The sequence below is a fragment of the Cimex lectularius genome, unplaced genomic scaffold (genome assembly GCF_000648675.2).
Source record: "Cimex lectularius strain Harlan isolate CLEC.00 unplaced genomic scaffold, Clec_2.1 scaffold373, whole genome shotgun sequence".
Lineage (NCBI taxonomy): Eukaryota > Metazoa > Arthropoda > Insecta > Hemiptera > Cimicidae > Cimex > Cimex lectularius.
The window spans coordinates 138,577-164,852 of record NW_019392898.1 but is presented as its reverse complement, the minus strand read 5'-3'; the positions used below and the strand labels follow the sequence as shown (position 1 = coordinate 164,852).

General features: G+C 35.9%; 2 protein-coding genes across 3 annotated transcripts; one reads left to right on the top strand and one right to left on the bottom strand.

Moving 5' to 3' along the window:
• Positions 1-214: 214 nt before the first annotated feature.
• Positions 215-7,592, top strand: LOC106664382 (myosin-8-like). Of its 2 annotated transcripts, none has more exons than XM_014390060.2 (6): positions 215-1,117; positions 1,178-1,507; positions 5,877-6,169; positions 6,235-6,384; positions 6,862-6,991; positions 7,073-7,592. In XM_014390060.2, the coding sequence occupies exons 1-6, from the start codon at positions 950-952 to the stop codon at positions 7,277-7,279; spliced, it is 1,278 nt and encodes a 425-aa protein (XP_014245546.1). In that variant the 5' UTR covers positions 215-949; the 3' UTR covers positions 7,280-7,592. The 2 variants fall into 2 exon arrangements, with proteins under 2 accessions (XP_014245546.1, XP_014245547.1); XM_014390061.2 differs by lacking the exons at positions 5,877-6,169; positions 6,235-6,384; positions 6,862-6,991; positions 7,073-7,592 and adding exons at positions 2,646-2,938; positions 4,737-4,886; positions 4,944-5,073; positions 5,137-5,588 and having other exon boundaries at positions 468-1,117.
• An 822-nt stretch (positions 7,593-8,414) lies between these two features.
• Positions 8,415-26,073, bottom strand: LOC106664354. Its single transcript, XM_014390023.2, has 3 exons — positions 25,666-26,073; positions 11,511-11,658; positions 8,415-9,272 (listed from the first exon to the last, which is right to left on the bottom strand). Exons 1-3 carry the CDS (start codon positions 25,835-25,837, stop codon positions 8,834-8,836), a joined length of 759 nt encoding a protein of 252 aa, XP_014245509.1. The 5' UTR covers positions 25,838-26,073; the 3' UTR covers positions 8,415-8,833.
• Between the last annotated feature and the right edge of the window lie 203 nt (positions 26,074-26,276).

The following is a 26,276-nucleotide window of genomic DNA, read 5'->3' as shown; positions in this document are numbered from 1 at the left end:
GGATCCTGGCCAATTAATTCTAATTAGTTTGAAGTGTCAGTTGTATGTAAACTGTAGCAAACTTATAGAAGAACTGACAAAATAACAAAAGTACAACTGAAAATGGCAATTTCATTCTTTTTCAAGGGAGAACCAGGTCTGACAGATTAATATTGAAAAATGTTAAATATCAGCATCAAATTGCAACACTATTTTTTCACTCTTTTTCAAGGGATAACCAGGTCATAGATTAACATTCAAAACCGTTAAATATCAGAATTAAACAATCAGCCTCAAACTACCAAACTTTACCTTTGCAGTCTGTGTACCTTTAGATAAAGTTGTAGATAATGGTAAAATAAAATCTATAGTAAAGCCAGCCTTAGGTTTTTTCTCTCTCTCTCACCGTTTTGCTTCTGTGTGAGAGAGTATTATAAATTTTCCATGATTTGAGTAATAATACAAACATGTGAGACAATGTGAAGCATATTGTGGCATAAAGTTGTTTTATATATATTGTTTTATTTATCAAATTTAGAATTTGCCTCAGTTTATGTGTCTAAAACAACTGAAATTTAGTAAATTGCAAAGTATTGCACATTTTTGGGGAAAATAATTTTACAGTTGTGATGTCTTCTTAGGAATTATGACTTCATTCATTTGTTGAGTTCATGTTAAGTTGTACTTATGTCAATTTTATTCAACTGCCAAACTTGAGTCTTGATTATTATTGTTCAAATGAACTTCAAAACAAGCCAAAGGCTTCAAATAAAAACAAACTGCAAAATTATATGGAACAGGAGTTGAAAAACAGACGCCATGTGTACAATGATAATGGTTTCCGTTAGCAACGTCTTATGTTATTGATTCAATACAAGTTCTTTTATGCATTTACAGAGGTTACTTTAGCTTCTTTATTAGTTTGTTGTAAATTCAGTTGATTTTGACTGTTAAACGTTTCAACGGGAGCATGAGCAAAGAAGAAGACCAACGAAGCAAAAAGTTGAAAGATGTCGGAACAGAAGTCCTGAGGCTTCTGAAGGGTGAACAGCAGGCGGTGGAGAAAGTGAGGGTCCAAGCTGAGGTGTACAAGGTCCAGAAGTTAGCCACACAATTTCTGGACAAACTGACCTTCACGGTAACGATCATGGTAATCCGACGGCAGATTAAAAAATAAAAATCTTCGATACTGTTTCAGATGTGCTTACCTCAACTGATCGGGTTGAGTTTCAAGATGATCGCAATGCACGTAACATACCAGGAATTGATGTTCATCAAGAACACGATGAGGAACATCAGCTTAAAGGGTTGTTCGATAATGGGCGGCGAAGATCACTACGGTGCAGGTCGGAAGAGCCACTTCGTCACGGCTTCATCCGCTAGCAGCATCGAGAAGTTTTACGCCAATTACCCGGTGCACAAGGAAAACATCACCAACAAGTCAATTGAAGATTTATGGATCTGTGCCGATATGCTTTACAACAAGCCAGAAGTGCAGAAGCTCTGCACCGAAAATATGCTTTCTCAGGTGAGAATATTTTGACGACTGTTTAAAATTGACACATGTTTAAAATAAGAAAGCATTGCCTATGAACCATTTTAGCTCTTGGTAAAAATATTCCAGTTAACATAAAAAAATACTCCTGTCAGCATGATAGCGTACGGTACATTCACCTACATCAGTTCGATTTCTGACTTTTCTACTCTTCCCATAGTTACTTGAAAGAACTAGTAATAATATGACAAATAATAGTAGTAATCTAAAATAGGCAGCTGACTGATATTGAAAAAGACAATGGGAGAAACTCTTCTTTCTTCAAACGGACCGAAGACTTTTAATTTTATCAAACAGTAGACAACTAGTACAATAGTAAAATTAGTATAAATCTGACCGCAATGTATGGTTTAGCAAAGGCATAGTTAACCCTATCGTTTACGATTCATTTAAAAAAATATCAATGATCGAAGATAATCCTGCTAAAATGATAAACATTTCTTGGTTATGTACAAAATTCGCGTACCAGTGGCAAAGCCAATCTGTAATAATATTTATTGGTCTGTTTGACCAAATTACTTATTTCAATTAATTAACATTTTTATGTAAGGTATTAGTTGAAATGAAAAAACCGAAGGTCGTGAGTTCGAATCCCGCTCGTGACACTAACTTTTTCATTTCAATCAAACCTTACATAAAAAGGTTAATTAATTGAAAGAAGTAATAATAATATTAAGCGAGACCAGTCGGACCTAGAATTGAGGTGAAATAATCACTGAAAACGCAGCAATAAAACTATTCTGTTTGATCATCTTTTCAAGGCCTATACATTTTTTTTAAATCTGAAAGTTGAATCTTATCTAGAACGATAACCACTAAATTTTTTCAAATCATACCTACCCTTTATGATTTCATACCTTCATGTTTATTTGGTCGTATAGACGTTTTTTGTGCCACAGCGAGTGCAACATCTATCTATAGTACATAGTAATGTAAAGCGACATTGATCAGACCCCGACATTGCACACATCTTCAAATTGGTTTAAGCACCCCAAAAAATTGGGGTCATGAGAGGAAAGTATGTTTATATGTTTGCGACTTTACAAGTTAACATCAATCGTAGTCTTAAGTTAACATGCTAAGTTGTTAAGCTAAACATTTCCCGCGGCAGTTGCCAGATAATGTCAAAGAGCTCATAAACTGCCTGGAAAACGTGTTCGAGGTAATATTGCTGATGATGTTCAAAAGTCCCAAAGAAGAAAACGATAGGGCTGAAACAATGGCAAGGAAATACCTGACGACGAGCCAACTCGGAAACGAAATATTTCAGCTCACGACAAAAATCAGGCCCCGAGTTTACAACAACGCCAACGAACTGCAAGCCGGCTGGAAGAGGATCGAAGGCCTCGAAATGGAAAAAAACGCTTTACAGTCATTTTGTAAAAAAGCGATGGAAAAATTACGGTATGGCTTCCAGCACTAGGATGCAGGGTACGACCGGGATGTTGGGTCACGGATTGTACCAATTTTTTTGGGTGATTTTAAACTCGAAAGTATAGAACACATATAGGCCATTTATTGTGTATAGGCTCTGGTTTCGCCGAAAACATTTTTTAAATGTGTGGTATTTTGACAGTTATTCAATGATTATTCGGAGATCGTGAGATGCGCTCTGGTGTGACGTAGGTTTTAAAAAAAACATTTTCTTTATCGTGCCAACGTTTCGATCTTTATTGAGATCATCTTCAGGACCTGGGATTTATAAACATTGTTTGAATTTTACAAATACCTGTAGTATTTGGAAAAAAATATTATGAATTTATACAATGCTAAAAAAATTTAGATTTAAAAAAAATTTGAATTTATACAATGCTAGAAAATTTTAGATTTTAAAAAAGAATGAATTTATGCCATGCTAGAAAATTTTAGATTAAAAAAATACTTTACGAATACTTTTACTTACTTTAAATACGAATACTTTGATTGAATCTAAAAAAATTTCTAGCATTGTATAAATTCATAATTTTTTCCACATCCTACATGTATTTGTAAAATTCAAACAATGTTTATAAATTCCAAGCCCTGAAGATGATCTTAATAAAGATCGAAACGTTGGCACGATAAAGAAAATATTTTTCTAAAACTACTCACACCAGACCGCATCTCAGGATCTCCGAATAAACATTTTTTAAAGTTGAAATTTTAAGTTTTTTTTATATTTTTATATAAACTTATAATTCGTCTTTCTCCTTGCTCACATCAACTATGTGAGCATATCATTTTACAGCATATTTATGTAGATTGCAATAAAAATATAGTAAAACTATCAAAGTTTATCAATAACCAAAACATTTCCACAAACCAAATATTTTTCAAGCAAACTAAGTCATAAATTTTTTTTCGTGAAACTTATAGGAAATTGCGTTTTAGCACCTCTAGAGAAGAGAATAAGTAGCTTTTAAACGACCTATGTACCATAAAAATATATAAAAGATTTGGATAGTAAAACACACAAAATAGCAAAATTATTTACTAAAAATTAACCTCGTTTTGTTTATGGAAATAATAGTCAATTTTAATGTTTGATACAGTTATAAAATGCACTTGACAATTCCTTTAAAAGGAATTATCAACCATGAAAATCGGTTTACTAGCTTTTGAGAAAAATTATGTTAGAGCTTTGCTCTAGGAATGCAGTAACGCAGAAATCATCGAAATAATCAATCAAAAAATTAATTTACACCGAATTCCGCGAAAATCTGTATCTTGGGGTTTTAAAACGCTAGAATCATGACGATGAGGTCAAATCTAAGTTTTGAACATATTCTGACCTACTTTGCTTACAGAATGTTTGTTAAAATGTTTTTTTTTAAAACAGAATTTTGTTGATTTATCTTTTTAAATCATGCCAAATTAGAATATTCTTTGTCATTTTTGTTTTTATGTTAACCAACAATGAAATTAATACACGAAAAATAATATTTTCTGTATCATAAATAACGATTTATGTTCATTTAATTGCGACAAACATAGTTGATTTGATCAAGTAGAACGGCGAAATAAAAATATTAAAAAACGTAAAGTTTAAACTTTCAAAACAAAAAAATGTACAAAACCAGAGCCTATTCACAAGACGGGCGGATACGTGCCCGATATTTTGGAATGTAGAATCACCAAAAAAAAGTTTAGTCCATTCCGTCACCCACCAACCTGGTCGTCCCCTTGTTAGACGTGGGCTAATCTGCTGTTAAAACCTTTTCAGATTAGAAGCCAATAACAAAATGGAATGGGACTGGAAAGTGAGCGAACGTAAACAGGAAAAAGCGAACGCGATAAAAGAAGATATAGAAAACCAGTACGCATCGGCTAAACAGGAACACATAAAAATTGAAAAAGAGCTCAGAGAGAAAGAGTAATTTCAAAACTTATAGATTTAAAAAGGATAGATCTAATGAAAAGTAACTTCCAGGCAGAGGATACAAAGGATTGTCACCGGAGTCGTTTCGAATTACGAAAAGGAATTGAAAAAACGCCAAAAAGTGGTGGACAAATTGTCGTCTGATTTCGAAGAACTCATGGCCAACAAGGAAAAATTAAAAGTCCGTTAAATTAAACCCTTTACCGATTCGAATTAGAAAGTTTTTAATATTGATAACTTTCAGGAAATCTTTGACAACCAAAGTACGCGATTTTACACTTTGATGAAAGAGAAATCGCGGTACGAAGCAAAAGTCCGACGGGAGAAGCTGTTGGAGCTAAAGAGAAACATCGCGGCGAGGAAAATACAAAGATATTTCAGGATGTATCGAACTTTCATGAATGCTCACTCAAAGAAGTCAAAGAAGTCTAAGAGGAGAGCGAAATAAAAGCCTAAAAGTTAGCATAAATAAATCTTAAGTCAGGCCGATATGTCTTCATCCATACTTTCAAATTAAAACAGTATAAAAAAATTAAAAATGTCCTTCATTTTGTCCATTAGAACAACATAAACACATTTACAATATCTACTTATAAGATTTCATTCATTGTCAATGGCTGTCTGCGATCACTTCAAAACAGTGCTTGAAGGATGCTGAAGTTAGGAAAACATTTCGATTCCTCAAAAAAGAAATGATACGTTTTTACTGTGATCATATATTTTACTAATTGACAGAAATATTCTAAGTAAAGGTTAACATTTTATTAAAGATTGGTCTGAGCTTAATGATTTTTAAGAAGTTTGATAGTTCTAATTCTTCTCCTCTCGGTCATTTAAGCTTCGGAAATTCGTCTGTCTTGTCCACTGGAAATGATGTGATGCCGAACTATACAACTGCTGACAGATTTTCAACTCGTAGAATCAAACTATACAATCTTCCTTTTGATACATGGACTGTAGGGTTAAAAGGGTGGGTTTTCTCAGCTCCCTCCACACGTCAGGAACTGCATTTGGAAGCTGGAAGTGCTTATAGCCGAGGTGCTCCTCAAAATGCTCCGGAACCCGAAGGCCGAGGACGAAGGTGAGGAGGGTTTGGCCGAGAAGTTCACGCGATGTGAAAATCTGCCCGAGGAAATATCCGAGGTGGTGTCAGAGATCCGCCCGACCGTTGAAAACAACGCGGTCGAGGTACAGCGAGGCTGGCAGCAGATTTCCGCCCTGGAAAAGCAGAAGGAAAAGCTGAAAGTCTTCTGCCGCAATTCGATGCTCAAACACGCGTAAGTGTAATATTTCACCACATTCTTACGTTCACTTCTTCTTTCTAATAAGATTAATATTTTAGTAAAGAAATGGAAACGAAGATGGCTGCTGATAGAAAAGCAAGCGAGAAGAAGCAGGAAGTTATTTTAAGTGCAGTTAATGAAATTAAAAACAAACACGAACGGACGAGGGATGAAAATCTGAAAAAAGAAAAAGACCTTAGGAATGAAAGGTAAACACCATATTTTAACGGACAAAACCCTTAAAGAAATAGTGAGAGAGAATGTGTATGTGTGTGTGTGTGAGAGAGAGTGAAAGAGAAATGTGGAAATCCTACTAGGGAGGAAGATAAGAAGGTATGAAATTCATAGAATGTAATTGAATGACAGCAAGAATGACTTGTGTGAGTGTGTGTGTGTGTGTGTGTGTGTGTGAGAGAGAAAGAGGAAGACTGACAGATACAAAGACAAACAGAACGACGGAGAAAGGGGCAGGCAGATAGACAGACAGAGGGAGAGAGTGAGAGACAGTCAGACAGGGAAAGAGGCAGGCAGATAGATAAACAAAGGCAGAGAGAAGGAGAGAGAGAGAGGGAGAGAGAGAGAGAGAGAGAGAGAGAGAGAGAGAGGGAGGGAGTGAGAGAGAGAGAGAGAGGGAGGGAGTGAGAGAGAATCTTGACATATGAATCGATAAAACAAAACTCTTTCAGAAATAAAATAGATGAAAAGCTTAAGGAAATCATAAACCAGTACAATAAAGATATGAAAAAAAAAGAAATCATCCTGGATAAACTAATGTGCAGTTACGAAAAAGAGACGGCAACGCTCAACGAGCTTACGGTGAGCTTTTATTTCGCTTGTTTTTCGAAAAGGCAAGCGCCGGACAACCTGAAGGCGAATATATTAAATATATTTTTTAAGGCGGTATTCGAGGAACAAAAGGCGAGGTACGATGAGCTGATGCAGGAAAAAGCCGACTATGAACGGTCGGTCTGGGACGCCAAATTGTACGAGGTGCAGAAGAAAATCGCCGCTAGGAAGATTCAGAGGTTCTACAGATCCTACTTGGCCATCATGTTGGCCCACGGCAAAAGGGGAAAAAGAGGAAGAGGGAAAAGGAGGAAATAACGGAACTGATCATTCCCTACTACTAAATCACTTATTACTCGATTTAGTTGATCAAAAAATGTTGTTTTGTAGCAATTTGTTCTGATCATGATATACATACATTGTTCGTTTTTATGAACAAACTATCATTATTTGAACAAAACCATTATGAGTGCAAGTTTTTAGCTTTTTATTTAAAAAATCCTGCAGTTTTCCCATAGTCATGACCGTCATAATAACAAACAAGAAGCTGTCCATCAACAGCTGAATTGATTGTTACGGTTACTTCACTACATTTTAAATATTTTAAAAATCCATTAGATGTCGTGGTCCGATTGACCGAAAACGTTTTTCAATTAATTAATCTTTATATAACGTATTGATTGAGATAAAAAAGCCAGTGTCGCGAGCAGGATTCGAACCCACGACCCTCGGCTAAATACGCCGCTGCTCTACCACATGAGCTATCGTGACTTCAACCTACCTTCGAATTTTCTCTCCTTTTTGCCATTTTTCAAATGTCGTGTAATCTATTCGATTACAACATTTAAAAAATGTTATCTGTCGCATACGTAAGCTGTAGATGAGAAAGTTGTGTCGTCTGTTAAGGCAGGTCTTTCTCGTCTTTATCATCCGTAGAAAACTTTTTTTCAGCAAGTAAGTTTTCCCTTAAAATCAATTAATCACAGGCAATTATTTATAAATCCCCCCAAAAAAATATAAACTGATCGTGTAAAAAAACTAATAAACTGACCTGAGAAATAAATATTTGTCATTAATTAATCTATATATGTTTAGAAGTCATAAGTGACCATGTTAATTATTTCAATTAATTATACTTTCCATCTCACACAAGACCTTAGATAAAAAGTATAATTAATTTGTCATTAGTTTCCAATTAATCTTTAAGTAAGGTATTGGTCGAGATAAAAAAGTCAGTGCCACGAGCGGGATTCGAACCCACGACCTTTGGCTTAGCCGTAACCCAAGGTCCTGGGTTCGAATCCCACTTGTGGCACTGACTTTTTTATCTCGACCAATACCTTACTTAAAGATTAAATAATTGAAAAGAATTTAATTAGTCAATCGGACGACGAAACCTAATCGATTTAATGTTATAAGTGTCAATTGGAGAAGGAGGTACAATAAACACTTGTGTACTTCAGTTATTGTTATTTCCGATCTAATACTCGTCTGACTTTATACATTATGCTAAATTTACAACGTTAAAACAATATACTAAATTTAAGGAACGTTTTCGATTACCTACATTCGTTTTATTTATTTCTAACAGCCAAAGTAGCGCTTTTCCAACACTAGTTAAACCATTTGCCTATAAAAGGACTACAAAGTGTCTACAAAAATACATATTAGCCTATTTTATTTCTAGAAATTCGACAACGTATTTCAGGAAGAACAAAAATGAATTTTTCCTTGAGGATCGGAGAAAACTCGAGTTTCAACATTTCTTAAAAATTAAAAAAAATCTCCCTAATTTTTATGTACAATTCCTTAATATTAAAACGTTATCACAATGATTATAACTTTTTTTTGTAAAAATTTAAAGTTTAATAGTCATGAACTGTTATTGCACTCTTGGTCTGAGGTTTCTTGAGATCCGTCTTGCGAGGCAGTCTCTTGGCTGTAGTAGGAATTGTCGTGGTATCCAATGCTGAAGGAGTCGGAGACTTCGTTGGACGCGAGGGCGGCCTGGAGCACTTCCATCAGCTGGAGTCTGGCCCGCAGGTTGACGTGGTCCGGCAGTCGTTCCATGATCGGCAGCAGCGACAGGAGGAACATCCTGTTTCCCATCCTGTCGCCTTGCAGCTCGTCCCGAGGGTAGCCCATGACGCCCAGGTTGAGTGTGTCTGCCAATGCTTGCCTCTCCTGGATTTCGTTGAACTCGAACCTAGGCGGTTTCCATTGGTTCTTCCTTGGGCTTTTCAGGTTCACCTCGCCGCTTACTGGGCTTAAATCTTCCTCTTGTTTAATAGATGTGTACGACGGTAAGTACCTGCAAAATAAGATTTTAAGAATTATAAAAAAATAGCTCTATTCTGTTCAGCTTCAAATCTATGGTATTCTAAAGTCTTTTGTCGTTTATTTAACCATTTAAAACACTTTTCAGAAAGAAATGCATAAATTGGGCATTGTTGGGTGAAGCAGTCGATATTAAAAAACTGCATACATAATTTTTTTTGTTTCCTTCGCTGGTTCCCCGTGTTGGCGGTGTGGCGCGGCTGACTTCTGGCGAGGCCCATACGGGGCCTCGGGTGCTGGTCAGTCTTGGGCTGGATTGAGGGGTGCCTCCCCGGACTCTGAGATCAAGGAATCTCCAGCGAGCTTGGAGGAGGGGTCGATGTCTAGTGACCATAAAATAAAGCCCTGCGCACAATATTAAGATTAAAAGCATCAGCTGGGAGAGATTCGTGGGGTTCCGTTCTTTCCAAGTCTGGGGCTGCCACTGCTCCGGGGTTTGCGGGGCTTCGCTCTGATGGGACCGGGCTGCACCGTTTACTAGTATAGACTCAAGGCTTAATGACCAATAAGGTCGCAGCCTTTATTTAATAAATAAAAAGTATTTATTTGTAGATTTTTGAAGAGATTGAATTCTGTTCGCCTGTGTTATGCTGATGATGAATACTAGGGTATGGGGGTTTTCGCTCCCCAGGCACTGCAGCTTTCTGGCTAATTGAACTTAACTAGTTCCCTAGTTCAGTGTAACCGACTCAACCCTTCTCTTAAGAAGTAATAGGTAATTGCAGTTGTTGCAATTTCATTCCCTGGGTTTTCTTTGTATCCCAGTTTATGTCTCCATTGAGCGGTTGTTTCGCATTCGAAGATGATATGACTGGCTGTTGGTGGCCCATGTTGTATAGATGTTTTCCTATCGTCACTCCTCTGAGTTTGGCTCTCTCTAAGCAGTAGTGGGTTTGCCAGTCTTCGTAAGTGTTGTTTTAGCACAAGTTTACTGTGTCTAGCACCCCTAGAGTTTATCTATTATTTCTACTGTGTGGTGTTTAGTGACCATTAGTTATTGATATGAGATCATCAACATTTTCTTTATCGTGCCAACGTTTCGATCTTTATTGAAATCATCTTCAGGCCCTGGGATTTATAAACATTGTTTAAATTATACAAATACATGCAGGATGTGAAAAAAATTAATGAATACAATGCTAGAAATTTTAGATTCAAAGTATTTGTATATCTCATTGGCACTCTCAACACGACAAACAATAATGACACATCTATACAGAAAACAAACACTTTGAGTGAATCTAAAATTTCTAGCACAGAGCATTATGAAGGACATCGCCAACAATGAAAAGAAACTTGCATCGGCTATCAATCAGGGAACTTTTTTGTTGAAATGCAGACAACACAAGGCCTTGAAGACGATCTCAATAAACATCGAAACGTTGCCACGATAAAGAAAAGGTTTTTCTAAAACCTACGTCACACCAGACCGCATCTCAAGATCTCCAAAAAATCGATTTCTACTTTTGTGTTTTTTGGATCATTCTGTGATGAAGGATTTGTTTGGTTTGTTTTTATTACCCCATACATCGTTTCGGATACGGTTTTGCAGATTTAACTCTAGCCAATGTGTCTGCTTTTTCGTTACTCAAAATTCCTTTGTGTGCTGGTAAGATATCATTCTCACCAGGTCGTTGTTTTTCCCCAGATTTTGGAGATCGTGAATGCATTCAATGGCTAGTTTTGATGTGTCTTTTTTACTTGCTAATATTTTAATTCTTAATTTTTTTGCAAGTGTAACTTCTTTAAAGATTTTCTAGGTCGTAAGCATTGATACCATGTAGCTTGAAATACACTGCTCATGTTTTGGGCTTGTACAAAAACGCCTGATCCGGTTGTTTCATTTGTTTTGGAGCCATCTGTATACTGTATCGTATCTAACGTTCTTCTTTGTAGTCTGTTGAGGACATTATAGTATGTTGCTTATCATTATTATTTAATTAATTTACGTTTTAGTGGTCAATTTACCAAGTTACATCTTATTAATTATTCTTAAGGTCTTGGTTGAGATAAAAAAGTCAGTGTCACGAGCGGGATTCGAACTCACGACCTCCGGCTAAATACGCCGCTGCTCTACCACTTCAGCTGTCGTGACTTCGATCCAATCGGACACTAATTCTCCATCTCAACCTACAACTGATCGAACCTTCCCTCTTTTTGCCATTTTCAATTATTATTTAATTAAAAGTCAAAATAATTTTTAAAAAATTACCTCCTGGCGTCAAGATTCCTCGTGAGAAACAAGAGCTGATCGAAGTAAACGTATTTTTTCTTTTTTGGAGCGTCCCCATTTACATTCTGCTTTAGTTGCCTCATAAAGTGGTCTCTTATAGATTTCCATTTAATCTGCAGTTCCTTTACTGAAAAAATAGGTATATTAGAAAATAGGTTTGGATTATAGACAGTAAGTTTGGTCTAGTTCTAGTTAAATATAGTTATATAAAATATTCAAAAAAAGGCTAATGCTGTTATTAACTTTGAACAATCCTGATTCAGGCGTAAGAGAATGATGCTTACATTTAAATCAGTAGATTGCGGGTTGTTCTGTTGAAGTAAAAAATATGGATACAATACTTTTTTTTAGGCATGTAAAGTCGTTATTTCTGATAAATCTCTGATCACACGCAACACACACACACACACACAAAAGCGGCAAGAGACCCAAAACTGGAACCAGAATTTAACCTCGTACCCTACTCTTACGTACGTACCAAAACAGAGGAATGTGGACTGGTACAACACAGAAAAATGATCTCAAACCAAAAAGTTCTTCTCTACCGTCAAATCCCGCTTGGCGGTGGAATTGCCAACTATAAAGTTACCAGGCTATAAGCGGACAAGGCGAAAATGCAGTCGAGGTTTCACATCCAAGAAAGCGATCACTGTAAATTTTTATCTGAGAAACAACGAACGTGGGAACACATTCAGGATTGTACCATGTTCGAAGCACGAAGGAGAAACATGATAAGAGCAGTTGTTCTTCAGGCAGAAGCATGGCTAGCATCAGTCGAAGTTTTAGTTAAAAAATATTTTAAAAACGTTTAGACATTAAGCAGCATAGACTTTAACTTAATTTGACCCGTTTACTTTGTTTCTTGTTTCTGAGCAACTTCTGGGTTGGTTATTGTGCTATCGGTTTATTGTGTAAAAATTATTATAGATTATTAGTTCTATAGGATGAAGATAATTTTGTTAAATTATCTGTACTTATTTTGTGGGAGCGGATGGAGTAATCTCCACAGCAGCAGGGATACGGTAGTTGGGGGGAAAACAGAGTAAGAGAGCGAGAGAAGAGAGAGCAGAATTCAAATATAATGTAGATAGATACCCCAGCACAGCAGACAAACGGGAAATCGTACAAATGCAAAGGTATAAACAAACAAATTAACAGAGCTGGCTCGTAATAAAAAAAATGTTTTATATACATAAAAAATAAAAAGACAAGCACACTGGAAATCCACTTTCTTCAAGTACAGATTCATAAACAGTCAATTAAAAGTAATAGTAGACTAAAAAATAAACAATACCGACCTTATTCCAAACTATTACAGTGCTGATTAGTAGTACAAAATGTTAAAAAGTTAACTCAAATAAATCCATTTTCTTCAAACACAGACACATAAAAGGGTCCTCAACCCAATAAACAGTGCTGATTTGTAATAAAAAAATGAATATAGAACTTTTTATTTTAAATTCTCCTTATCCCTGATTTTTAATACAAAATCGAAAATCAGATCCGCAAATAAATCCATTTTCTTCAAGGACTAACACATAAATGCTTGTTCAAACCAATAAACTAGTGCTGGTTTGTAATAAATAAAAAATTAAAACAGACCTTTTTATTTTAAATTGACCTTATCCTTGATTTTTTATTAAAAAATTGAAAAACAGACCCGCACACAAATCCACACAAGGGTCATTCAAATCAATGGACAGCACATTACACATGATTTAATATATAATAATTTATTGAAGTAATAAAGATTTGTTTAGCAATATTTAGATCGTAGTTCAAACAATGTGACGATCCTATAAATCTGTTTCTTGAACACACAAAAAGCAAGAGAAAGCATTTTTATGGAGTTATGGCCTGAATGACTTTTTTATTATGTATTTTATTATAAATATAGTTTCTGTTGGATTTAATAGGGACATAACTCATTAGACGTAAGGCCAATCCGGTCGGTTTGACGTTGAACCTCGTGTAAAAGCGAGGACTGTCGCGGTAGTTTTCGACTGTCAAAAGCCGAGAAGTGCGCCGAAGCTGTTCTCCCCTAGAAACTTTACAGGGGAGAATCGGTCATTTTATTTTCTTTCGAAAGAATGCCAACCTGTCACGGCCAAAGAGCCCGAGGTCAGAACGCGGTCCACGTTTTCCCCGTTGGGCTTAGGCCTCGGCCGGCGGTTCACGTCCGGCAGGACATCTGTAAGCATCGGCCTCAAGCAAGATAATTTTTCGCATCTCTCATACAATGGTGTTACTTATACAAGAAAAAGAGTTTTATGCATCGTTTATCTTTTACCTCTCAGTTAATCGTTTATCTCTTACTACGAAATTCAAATTTGTACGCTTTACTGTTCGAAGACCACTTGACGGGGTTATAAAAATCAAATTTCACTGTCGGGTTGTACTGATCTTACGAACTGTAATAAATGTTTCCTTATTGAAAAAGTTGATGAAAGTTCTTTAGAGTGCCAACGTTTCGATCTTTATTGTGATCATCTTCAGGGCCTGGGATTTATAAACATTGTTTGAATTTTATAAATACCTGTAGGATGTGGAAAAAATTGTGTATTTATATAATGATAGAAAATTTTAGATTTGAAAAAAATTGAATTTATACAATGCTATAAAATTTTAGAATAAAAAAATGAATTTATACAATGCTAGAAAATTTTAAATTCAATCAAAATATTCAAAGTATTTTTTTTCATCTTCAAAACCTACGTCACACCAGACCGCATCCCACGATCTCCAAATAATAAATAACTAAACACCACACTCGTTAATATAAATGCTCAATTATTTGGTTTGCACACACTGAGATAGTTTAAAAAAAAAAGTTATTGCATGGCCTACGGAAGATATACTTTTTACATTTTTACATATAAATACAGTACAGCCTTCCGCCTTAAAGTTTATTATACCCTTATCCAGACCCATATCCAGTATGGTGTAGTTTGTTGGGAAGTGCCCATACCATTGCTGGTATTTTTAACGGCTGATTAATCCCTTCTTGGTTCACTTGTTTTCGTTGTTGGGCCTGTTTCTGACGAGTTTCATCGGATCCTGATTAATTATTTTACGACACCCGAACAAAAAGGTTAAAAAGTTGAACATTTTGAATAAAAAATTTACAAAGTCGAAAATGAATTTTAAGAGAATTTAACGCTTTGATTGATAAGAGGGATGTCAGGTCAAGGTGTGGCTGTTAAAGATCAAGTATCGGCTTATTTATTGATTTTTCTTTGTTAGGATGTGTTCGAATTGTATTTGATCTAGTTCCACTTCGGCAGTGAATTATGTACATTATACATGGCGTCCCACGTTCGACGCGACACCCTTGCCAACCATTAACATAAGGAACTTTTTTCATGAGCTATTCATTTTTAAAATTGAATGGTTTTTTATTTTTAAAAAATAATAAAAAATTCAGCAGAGTGCATATTATTCAAAAGATTTTACAATTAAAAATTAACCTTTGCAACAATTGTTTACTTTGTGAGTTTCAGCCCAATTTTATAAATCTATAGTGAAACGAGAAAACTTCCTTTTCTAATGGAATCTGTAGTTTCTTCTGCTATAAAATATATTAAACAATCGCAAAACTATTTTACTATTATGTTTAACTGTTTTATTATTTACACAACGCCATAAATATACCAAGTTTTCCGATAAGTTTGTCAAGGGAATTCACATGTTTTGGCTTGTCATTCAACGAGGTTGGAAGCCTATAAATCGACCAAGCTGGACATCTAAAATTGTTTTTAAATTAATGACAAATAAAAATCACCCCTTTACCAATTTGGTAAAAAAAGCACTTAGCACATCGAGATGGAGGCAAATTCACTACGTAAAACCACTTGATGTCTAGTTTGGTACATTATTTGAAGAAATTGTCTTTGAGCCAAGTATACAAATCATTTTAACTTTCGATTTCTTGAACTTCTTTCACACGTCCAAAAATATGTGGTGGGATGGAAATTGCTCCAATAAAACGTATAAAACTTTGAAACGTTGGATAGTCGCGGTTGATCGCACGAAAAAATATCCTGTGCAAGATCATGAAAGTGGGTTGAGAAGTGCTAAAGTACGAGTACATCAAAAGGCAAACTCAGAAATCGTTGTCTTAATAAAAAAGAAAACGAAGAACGTTTTCACTTACCTGACACGGAATATTGAAAAGTTAATAAATGAAAAGTTTAAAAATGAGATTTGATCCCAAACCCCAATAAACCTTCCCACCTAACAAACTCATACAGACCTATTCCTTCTCATTTCTATCTAAAGTTTTAGAGAAAATTTTCATTGAACGTACTATCTATCTCCTCCGAAACTCCCAAAACCTTCAATTTGGCTTCTATTCACATCAGCACTATTCAACAGGGTCTTCGAGTGGTAGACGTTATCTTTTCCAGCCTTGAGTGAGGGGAGTATTGTCCTCGTGTATTTCTTTACACCCCGCAAGCCTTCGATCGAGTCTGGCACGTGGGGCTTCTCTCCAAGTTAAAGGCACATCTCCCCTCAACCTATTACCTGATCCTAAGATCCTACCTGTCCGATAGGTATTTTCAAGTCAGACAAAGTGCAGATCTTTCCTCTTTCTTCCTTTCGGGGCTGGAGTACCGCAAGGAAGCATATAGGACCTCTCCTATGTACTCCCTCTAAATTCTAACACTACGTGCTACATTCGCAGACAATACATTTATCCTTTCCACGCATCAAAACCCAGAAATAGCTGCCTCCAACATCCAAGCACATCTAATCGATATTCATCAATGGGCCAAAAGATGGAGAATAAAAATTAATCACAATAAATGCACCCACACAACCTTACACTCCGCATTAACAACACACCTATACCGACTGCTGACATAGGGAAATATCTAGGCATGTTTCTCGTTGAAAGAGTGACAGAGAACCCCCACTAAACTGAAAAGACAGAATTTAAAAAACGATATAAAATTCTTTTTGTTGAACAATAACAAACTGTTAATATACAAGATAATACTGTACATTAATAATGTGGATCTACGGAATAGAACTGTGGATCTGAACCAAACGCTCCAATTCCAAGAAAATTCTGTCACTAGAGTCAAAAACACCAATACTCTTTATTAAGTCTGGAACCTTACAATATACACCGGACCTCCTTTCCTTTTGTCAAAGATCTCAACCTTTCCCGTTATTCTTTTCCCGTATTCACTCTGAGCACTTAAAAGGACATGAGGATCTTTAAAGTCCGTACCTAGCCTTTCGGCCCTACCGGATGTTTTGTTTCTCAAGGGGGGAGATGACGCACCTCCGCTCACGATTGGATGGGGGTTTTGGATGCCACAAGTTTTGGTGTAGAAGCCCCGGCTTGACCGTGTGTCGCTCGGAAAGGATAATCCCAGGTGGCTGAAATGCATCAGCCTGGGCTCCCTAGATAAAGAAGGCCACTACGAGTCCGTTCCCATGTAGCAGGGTTTAGACTTGGAACATTTTCTGCTCCACCGTAATTCAGATGGTTATGCATCCTCCCCCATCTTTGCAAACAGGATCTGGCGCCCTAATCCTCGAGTGCCTCTGATAAAGCACCCGCCGTCTGCTGCCGACCTGGAGGCCGACACGAATCCAGCTTGTGCATTTAGAGAAGTTGTCATGCTCCCAAGGCTACACCATTATGTTGTGCCTGGATACCCCCTTGTATCCAAGGGTTGGGAGAGGTCTCGAGGAAGTATGCCGTAGGACCTGGATTGAAGGGAAGTGACCGAGAACACGAGGCTCACCTTTTCAGGTTGCAACCCCCGCCTCGGCCACACTGTACCATCCATTGTCACCGTCAAAGGGGTGGATAGAACACTCCTCTGGGTGGATAGAAAAATGAGGTGGGCGTTCAAGCGCCGAACGAATCGACCGCCTTCCCGACCAGTCATCTGGAAGACAAATCCGAGGCTGTGTGACCGCTCGGCACACACCTCAGATTAAAGCTTATACAAAATTCCATAACTCCATAAGTATACACACTAACCCACTTGTCCAACGAATATGCATGCTCCCTACAAAATACTGCCGGATCAACCCGCCGTTTAAATCGACAGTGGCCAATGGCCCTACTTAATAACAACTAGGTTAGGTCCAAATTCGGCGACATACCTTTTCCAGCCTTCACGCCATTATAATTTTTGATATTATATATGAATGTATATGTGTATGTGTATACACACGATTTTTTTCTATAACTGTTAATTTTGTTAAAAAACATAATATGTATAATTTGTTTGTTGCATCTCCAGATTCAGGTACAAATTGCGAACAAATAAAAAAATGAATTGAACCCAATAGAACTTGTTTACCAATTGTTTTGTTGTCATTAAGCTGGGTTCTGATTTGTTGTCTTATGTTGTGTTCAGGTAATATTATTTGTATTAGTTGCGTTCTGTCTTGTAATTTTGTGTAGTAAAATAAGTAATGTTGTGTTGTTTTGTTTCTGCTGTACACATTCGTTATGTGTTAGTCATAGTTCAATTGTGGTAAGGCAGATTACGTTATATTGAATTCTGTTGTTCCTTTGCTCTTTGGTTTTGTTGTGTTTTTGTATCTCCCATGTAGCATGTAAATGTCCTTTCTTTTACTTACTTTATTAATTATTTAAAGAATCATTTGGTATAATCGGATTGTATTGTTTACTTGGTCGATGTATTTGTGTTGTGTCATTTCGAACTTGAAACGTCTTGTGATATACATTAATCAAAGATAAAGTGAAGCAGTCTAAATACTGTATGGTAATTAAAAGATAACTAAATAAGTCAGAAATTTTTCATTAATATCTTGGCCTGACATCCGTCTAATTGTTATATCATTTTTTGTTTAATTTTTTCAGATAAGTCATTCTTTATAAACAAAAGCATAAATTATCTCATTATAACTGATATCAGCCTTTAATACTATAACATTGAATTACAAAATCAGAGATAAAACCAACTTGAAAGAAAAGAAAAACAGTCAGCTCCTTCGTAAAGCTTTCGAAGATTTCTCGTTCTTCTGAACTTTGAATGTCCTCTTCTTTCTTCTACTGAGAGCCAAAGTCAACGTAAAATAACTTTACTTTTTTATAAATCCTTAACGTGACATTCCTTCAAATAAAGAAAAACAAAAATCCCCTTTAAAATATAATAATATGTACATTAAAGCGACCAAATATTGTCAAACGTATATTTTTGTAATTGCAGATTAAAAAACTTAATTACAGATAATAGACGAATAAAACGTTTATCTATATCCGCGTCCAAATGAATGTAAAATAATGATAAACATGGATTTAACTCCTCCCCTCATAATCATATAACAATTATTGTTATTACAAATTATTTGTAGACATATATTGTACGGTAAATACGCACATATTTTTTGCATGCTATTCTATTGAATAAACATTCTTTAAAATCCATTAGGTTTCGTGGTCCGACTGACCAAATAAATTCAATTCATTAATCTTTAAGTAAGGTATTGGTTGAGATAAAAAAAAGTCAGTGCCACGAGCGGGATTCGAACCCACGACCTTCGGCTCAATAAGATAAACGTGGGTTCGAATCCCGCTCGCGACACTGACTTTTTTATCTCAACCAATACCTTACTTAAAGATTAATTAATTGAAAATTCTTTAAAATAATGATTTCTATTGTACCTTGAATATTGTTTTATACATATTTAACAATCGGTTATTAAAGAAAGTGGCCTTATTGAAAATCTTACATAATGTCGAAGATCTTACATGTTCGGAATATAGCCCTTAAGCAATTCGTGTTCACTATGTTCAAGTATAACGGCACGTTTATATTTTTGACGTATAGGACTTCTGATCCCTTGGACTTTCCGTTGAAAGGGCAGGTTGGCAAATTAGGGTGAGCAGGGGCGCAGGACCATGGTTACGGCCGATGGGGGAGGCCGGCAGATCTTGAAAAGCCGCGGAATTAGCCTTCCGTAAAAAATCGATTCAAACTGCGTACCATCTTTCTCGGTGAGTATTAATTCATCCGGATGGAAGACAAAAAATAAAATAAAGCTGTAAACCTTCAAGGATGAAGATTGTAATTAGAAAGATTTAATGAAATCAAATCCTAAAACAAATCTTGAAAGTTTTATGTTAGACCATTGTACCAAAGGTGGCAAACGAGTAATTCATCATAATAATCAGTAATTATTAACGAGTAATTCATAATCCTCTGTAACTTCTCAATTGTGAGTGTATATCATTAAATCCATCCTGTGAATGAATGAATTAAATCAGTATATAAAACAATCATCTGAATTTTCAATCGCTCCATAATAAAATCGTGTCCAAATCCGAAATATTCCAAGTCAATTCATTGCACTCCTATGAAGCACTTTCCCGTGGAAAAACGAATGTAAATTAAAAACCTTCTTTGATCGGTTATTCATCGATTTTGTTAAAATGTTTTACCGGCTGAGGAGAGCTTTCCTTATCTCATGTCAGATCGGCATACTTGATTGGCTTTTATTAAAAGCACTACATTCCTCCATTAAGCCAGATTTTTCGTTTATTCTTTCAAAAATACAACTTTCCTAAAGATTGCTTCAATTTAAATCAATTATATAACTATGAAATTATGAAAAATCAAGATAATGCGAATATTATAATGAATTATATCCAACCTTCTTTAACAAAATAAAATATGTATAGACAAACATAGTACCAGAGTAAGCGGTTCATAAAAATATCAAGTAATAACATTTTATTATGCATGTATAAATAAGGTAAAGAAAATGCACACCTTAAATATTTAAACATTGCATTAACCGTGGTATAACTTTTGTGTTCTGTACTGATTTTACTTTGATGTGACGTAACTGTTGATGGGAAACGTAAACCCTTTAAAGTTGGAAAAGTTGGGAAACGTTTTTCGTTAGCGTAACACCGAGTAAAATGAATTAAAAGCTCTTACGGACAATCAGAAAATTATATTTTGTGTGGGATTTTGGTTTACTTGAACAGGCTGGGAAACAAACGATTACGTTTTATGTGAAGTAGTTTGATCAAATATTATTTTCTTATTTGGGTTAATGAACATTTAGATTGATCAAATTTAATATAATAGAGGTTTGTATTGAATTTTTTTTAAGTTGTTTTAAACACTGACAACTTTTAAGTGAAAATAGGGGTTGTTTAACCTAGCCTCGAGGAATATCGAGTATTCTGAGATGAGCGTGTGACGTCTGGAGAGTAAAAGTAAGTTATTTAGTGAGGATAAAGTGGGTTCAACCTCGCCTCGAAGAATATCGAGTACTCTGTGGACTGAATGAGACCAGACTTTTATGTTTGTATTGAGTTAATTTACTGAAATTGATTAATGGTATCTATTGGTTTCTTTTAGTGTTATATTTCTATTTTAGTTAGTTGTATTGCTTTTAATATTTGAGTATTTTAGTGTGAGTTGTTTTGTTTGTATGATGCTGTCGTGCGTTGTTGAATTTCGGCATGTATAGAATTATAGTTTTGATCAGTTTGAGGGACTGTTAGATTTAACAAATTTAACTGTTTCTGCTGTGAATTGTGTGTTTTTGTGTGTCAGTGTTTTTTTTTTAATTTGTTATTATTTTATTATTATTATTATTATTTTACGAGGGTTCGCAACAGCAGAGGTTATATCAAAGCTCGGGGTGCTGGTGTTTTTGAAAAAAACCCATTTGTAAGTATGTCGGTTTCGAATGCAGGGCCGCTGGATTCGAACACGGGACCTTTACCTTACAATGATGAGCGCCGAGTCAACGCCTAAACTGTTGCGGCCACCGTCGCCCAACCTATTATTATTATGATTATTATTATTATTAGCCGAAGGTCGTGGGTTCGAATCCCGCTCGTGACACTAATTTTTCATCTCAACTAAAAACCTTAGATGAAAATAATAATTAATTGTAATTACTGTTATTATTAAGTGATTTGTATGTCTATGATATTTTTAATTAGGTCTGTTTGGTTTTTAACAATATGTGATGTTTAATTTCATGTGTGTGATTAATTTTGGGCTCTGCTTTGCAAGGGGCTGGTCTGTATTTGATAACTTGTCTTATGTATGTCTTACATTTTGGTTATGTAGTTTTGGTTGATGTGAGATCATCTTATGTTTGTTATGACAAATACTATCAGTTCGGTGTAGTAATAATTTGTATATATTTGTTGACTGGTCTTATGGGTATGTTTTGTTTATGTAGATTTGAGAATGCAGTTAGTTGTTGATGTTGTGGGCAGATACTAGTACAATAGTATGATTTTTTTGGTGTGTGTGTGTGTATATATATATAATGTATGTATAGAAAACGAACACATAAGAAATTAAACTATACCAAAAAAAAACATGTGACACGAAATTCCCACACACTGGGATACAGTAAAAAGGCACGATCTCTAACTGACCGAACTAAGAAAAAGAGAGAATATGCTTGGAAACAGAAATAGCAAGAAGCCTTCCAGAGCATAATTAGCTCCCTATTAGAAGAAAATGTTTTGGTTTTTCCAGTTTTTTCTTATTGATACCGGATTGGGATTGGTGCAGTGTTCCAACTAACTAACAAACTCAGCAGATTCGATAACGTGATATGGTAAAAGAGTCGATTTGCAAAGGAGCAATTGTCTGATCATGTTAAGGCTTAAGACGGTTTAAAATCGGAAGCTGGTCGAGTAAATGAGAGGTCTCGCGAATAAAAAACAAAGGGATGACCCCGGCTGCCATGAGTGTCAAAACTTACAAAACAACTTCTACGATGATGTTATATAAAAGTAGTGAAGCTGATAGTGCCTAGAGATGGTTCCAGTAGTGTTACGATGAAATCTATTCCACTCATTCAGGGAGGGAGCTGAAACCAGAGAGCCAGTAGAAGCAGATTACTTTTGGCGACGGGATATGGAAGCCACCATTGCGCTGACCATCCGCAAAACATCAAGCCCTCACTGGAAGAACCTCAAGTTCTCTGCAAACGATTTGAATCGTTAGATATCGTAGGGCCATCACCAAAAAGGCCGAAATCAAATATCTCATAACCTGTGAAAATCATTTCTCGCGATCTGCAGAGGCTATACCACCGAGGGACTGTAGCACAAGAGTTAGCGGAAAATTATAGTCAAGTACCGGAGTACATCCTGACCGATCAGAGCCGGATTTTACCTATTTTAATGAAAGATATTTAAAATATTATTTCGCCTAAATAAATTGCAAATGAGTGCATATCATCTGGAAAGAAATTGAAAAGTTTCACCATACTCGGGTAAATTTACTATCATACTTTGTTATACAGAGATGGTCGCGATTGAAGGAAATAGGTGAAATATTTGTAATAATGATAATCCCGCCTTCTGGTACAGTATCCACACTTATACAGAAGAGAATTTGTGATCAGAAAATCAGGGTTGGAGGAAAATCAGTGGATACAAAAACTAAGGCGACTGACTTTTAACATTGAAAGAATCGTTTATATCGTTGCAGGTACTAGTTCTAATAAAGAGGAGCTCAATTTTTGTCTGGATCTGGGGGTAAAACATCAGCCGGTGATACCTAACGATTTTCGGTAAAGTTCTATAAGCCTTGGACTGTTTGTTAAGGAATAATAAATAATACGAACATCACCAACGAGGTCGCAATCGGCAGATAGTTCACACGATTCGTCCAAAAACATAAGTAGTATGGATACCGGCTTTCGCGGAAATCGGTGTAAATTAATTTTTTGACCGATAATTTCGACCACCTTCTGCGTGACTGACATTCCTAGTGCAATGTCTCTAACATCATTTTTCTCGAAAACTGGGAGACCAATTTTCATAGTTGATAATTCGTTTTAAAGAAATTATGGAGTGCATTTTATAACTGTATCAAACATTAAACTCGGACTGTTATTGCCATAAAAAAAGAGGTTAATTTCTGACAAATAATTTTGCTATGTTGTGTATTTTCTGATAGAAATATTTTATATATTTTAATGGTATGTACGTCGTTAAAAAAGCTAGGTTCCTTTTTTTTCAAATGGTCTTTTGACGTTAAAATCCTTTTAGCCATTTTTGAATTATACCGTTTCAATCTGAGCAAGTACATAGGCGAAATAAAAATAATAAAAAAATCGGAAAATTTCAACTTATCAAAAATTTTGGGCGTAACCACCAATTCACAAGAAGGTAGCCTACACGTGTCTATGTTTTGGGATGTAGAATTAGTAAAAAAAGTTTGGTCCAAATCCGTGACCCACCAACATGGTCGTCCCCTAGAGTTACATCATTGATCTACTATCATGCCAGTCCCGGGTCTTTGTAATTCTTAAGATTGAAATATCAACAATGTTCATTGAAAAAAAATCTTTGAAATCGACTTATAGAGTTAAAATAGTGATGTGTAACCCGAAAACATCTCTACGTGAGTTTTGAAAGACCAAAGCGGTAAATTTTTATTACAAAATTTCAAACCATATTAAAGACAACACTGAGATCGCGTACTGGTTTCACGCTTCGGCGAGAAAAAACCTGTTTTAAAGAAATAAATTCAATATCAAAATAAGCATACGGTCAACGTCGTAAACTCTTATTTGCTCTGGGAAAATAAACAAAGAAAATTAGTAATGATAGTATGTCTAGTAATAACAAACACTGAAAATGGCGAAATGCCGAATCGCGTTTTAATTAACGAAAATCAACGAGGATAGGCAGTCGAAGATGTAGATAACTCTCAAACAACAGGTTTATCACCTCGCAGACCATAGGAGCAAATCTCACAAATTAGTAATGACTAATTACAAATTATCAGATTTCAAGAGACGACCTTAGCAACTGGAAGAACTGTGCGTCGTGTTTGAAAGTGAGTGAGAGTTTAATATAATATTACAAGTATAATAAGTTAATAATTCAAATACAAATAATTAATAAATATCAATTTATTTAAATTCAATAATAAAGTAGCAAGTAAGGTTGTAAACTGTCTAAAATTTCAATAATTAATATTATTTCGTAGTAATTGTAATAAATATTGTTTCTTATTTATTTATGCGTTAAAAAAATTCCTATAAGGAGACGTGGTTTAAAAAGAGAAAAACCTAAGTCATTAAAAATTACAATGAAATAAAGTTTTAGGTGGTTTTCACAGACAGGAAAACAGTTTATAGCTAATTCTACTTGCTAAGCATGGTTATTTTATGAGTAGAGTAGTTTTCATCCAACGAATTGAAATATTCAATCTTAAGTATTTCTATTAATTTTATTTGTCGCAATATTTTCAAATTTCATTAATATGTCATCAGTATGTGTGTGTGTGTGTGTGTGTGTGTGTGTGTGTGTGTGTGTGTGTGTGTGTGTGTGTGTGTGTGTGTGCGAGCACGTTTTTGTTATTTGTATTGAATTGTAATATAATTAAGTGTTTAAAAACATCGTTTCCTTTGTTTATATTTAATATTAGATGTTGTTTTTGTGGTAATATTCTTCAGTTTTATTAAACTAGATTAAAATAATACAATTAAATGTTTCCCATGTGCGGGGGTTCTGTCGCGTTCGTTTGTGTTAAAATGTGTTAAGTATAAAAAATTATACTTTCATAAATATATATTAATTGTGTTTTTTCGTTGTAATATTCTCCATGTTTCATTAAATATATTTAAATAATATATCCTCTTAAGTAGGTTCAAGACAAGACTGAAAATAATTAACATACTTGATATATTATGTTAGTTTTTTATAATATTGTAAACAAATATTTGTACGAAAGTTGCAAATTTTGCCTGAAGAAGGCATACTAATTGCCGAAAGTTGTAAACTTATATTTACTATATAAAACAATAATTATCTATAAATACTCACGTCTGATAAAAATGATGTTTATTCATTTAAATAATGAAAAAGTGTATAACTGTCGAAAAGAATCATGTGGTAGTGTACGGCGTCATAAAAGCAGGAACGGGATGGCATGTATGCGGTTTGTATGTATGTGCATTGTGCGGAGTACCGGCGAGACAAATAAGTCGTTAACATTTGATGTATGACATTTGCATTCTAAAATCAACAAGTGGATCTGCATACGCCGGCGTCATACGCACATGCGGTCATGTGTGAATAATTATCGGTTTACGTGTTAATCTGACGTCGCCGTATGTGTAATTAATTAATTTTTATTACCTAATGTGTTTTTTTCGTGGAAAGATTTGTCATCCCAGCCTGAGTACATCTCCCGTCCGATCTCGTCCCAGGCCCTAAGCTTGCATTCCCGGTTCCCGTACTCCCTGGACTTGAAATCGTAGATCGCCGGGCGCAGCTCGACCTCCGCGATGAACTTCTCCGTGTCGAACATGTCGCCGGGGGGCGGCGAAGGCGGGGAAACGCGAGAGAACCGCCGGGCCGTCGTGTTGAGAGGGGGCCGTGAAGTTGTGTGGGCGTCAAGTCGAGGAGAACTGAAAACGTCGCGTTCCTCCTCCGGGTCAGTGACGTTACTAAAACTGGTTTCTATCGACCGGCGGCGTAGAACACGCCGAACGCGCTACCGCAACGCCCTCACGGCTCAACTCCCCACTCGGCCTCGGCCGTGCCTCCGTCCTTTCGGCTGTCCTCCGATATTCGCGATCCGCCCTCCGCCTCCGCTCCCTGCCCCACGAGGGAAGCCCTTTCCTCGGCCCCCGACCCTTCCCTCCCTCGTCTCTAATTCCCCAATTCCCTCCACCTCAACACACCCTTAATCGTATAATTAGTAATAATAAGAACGTGTTACATTTTCATCTTACAAATATATATAT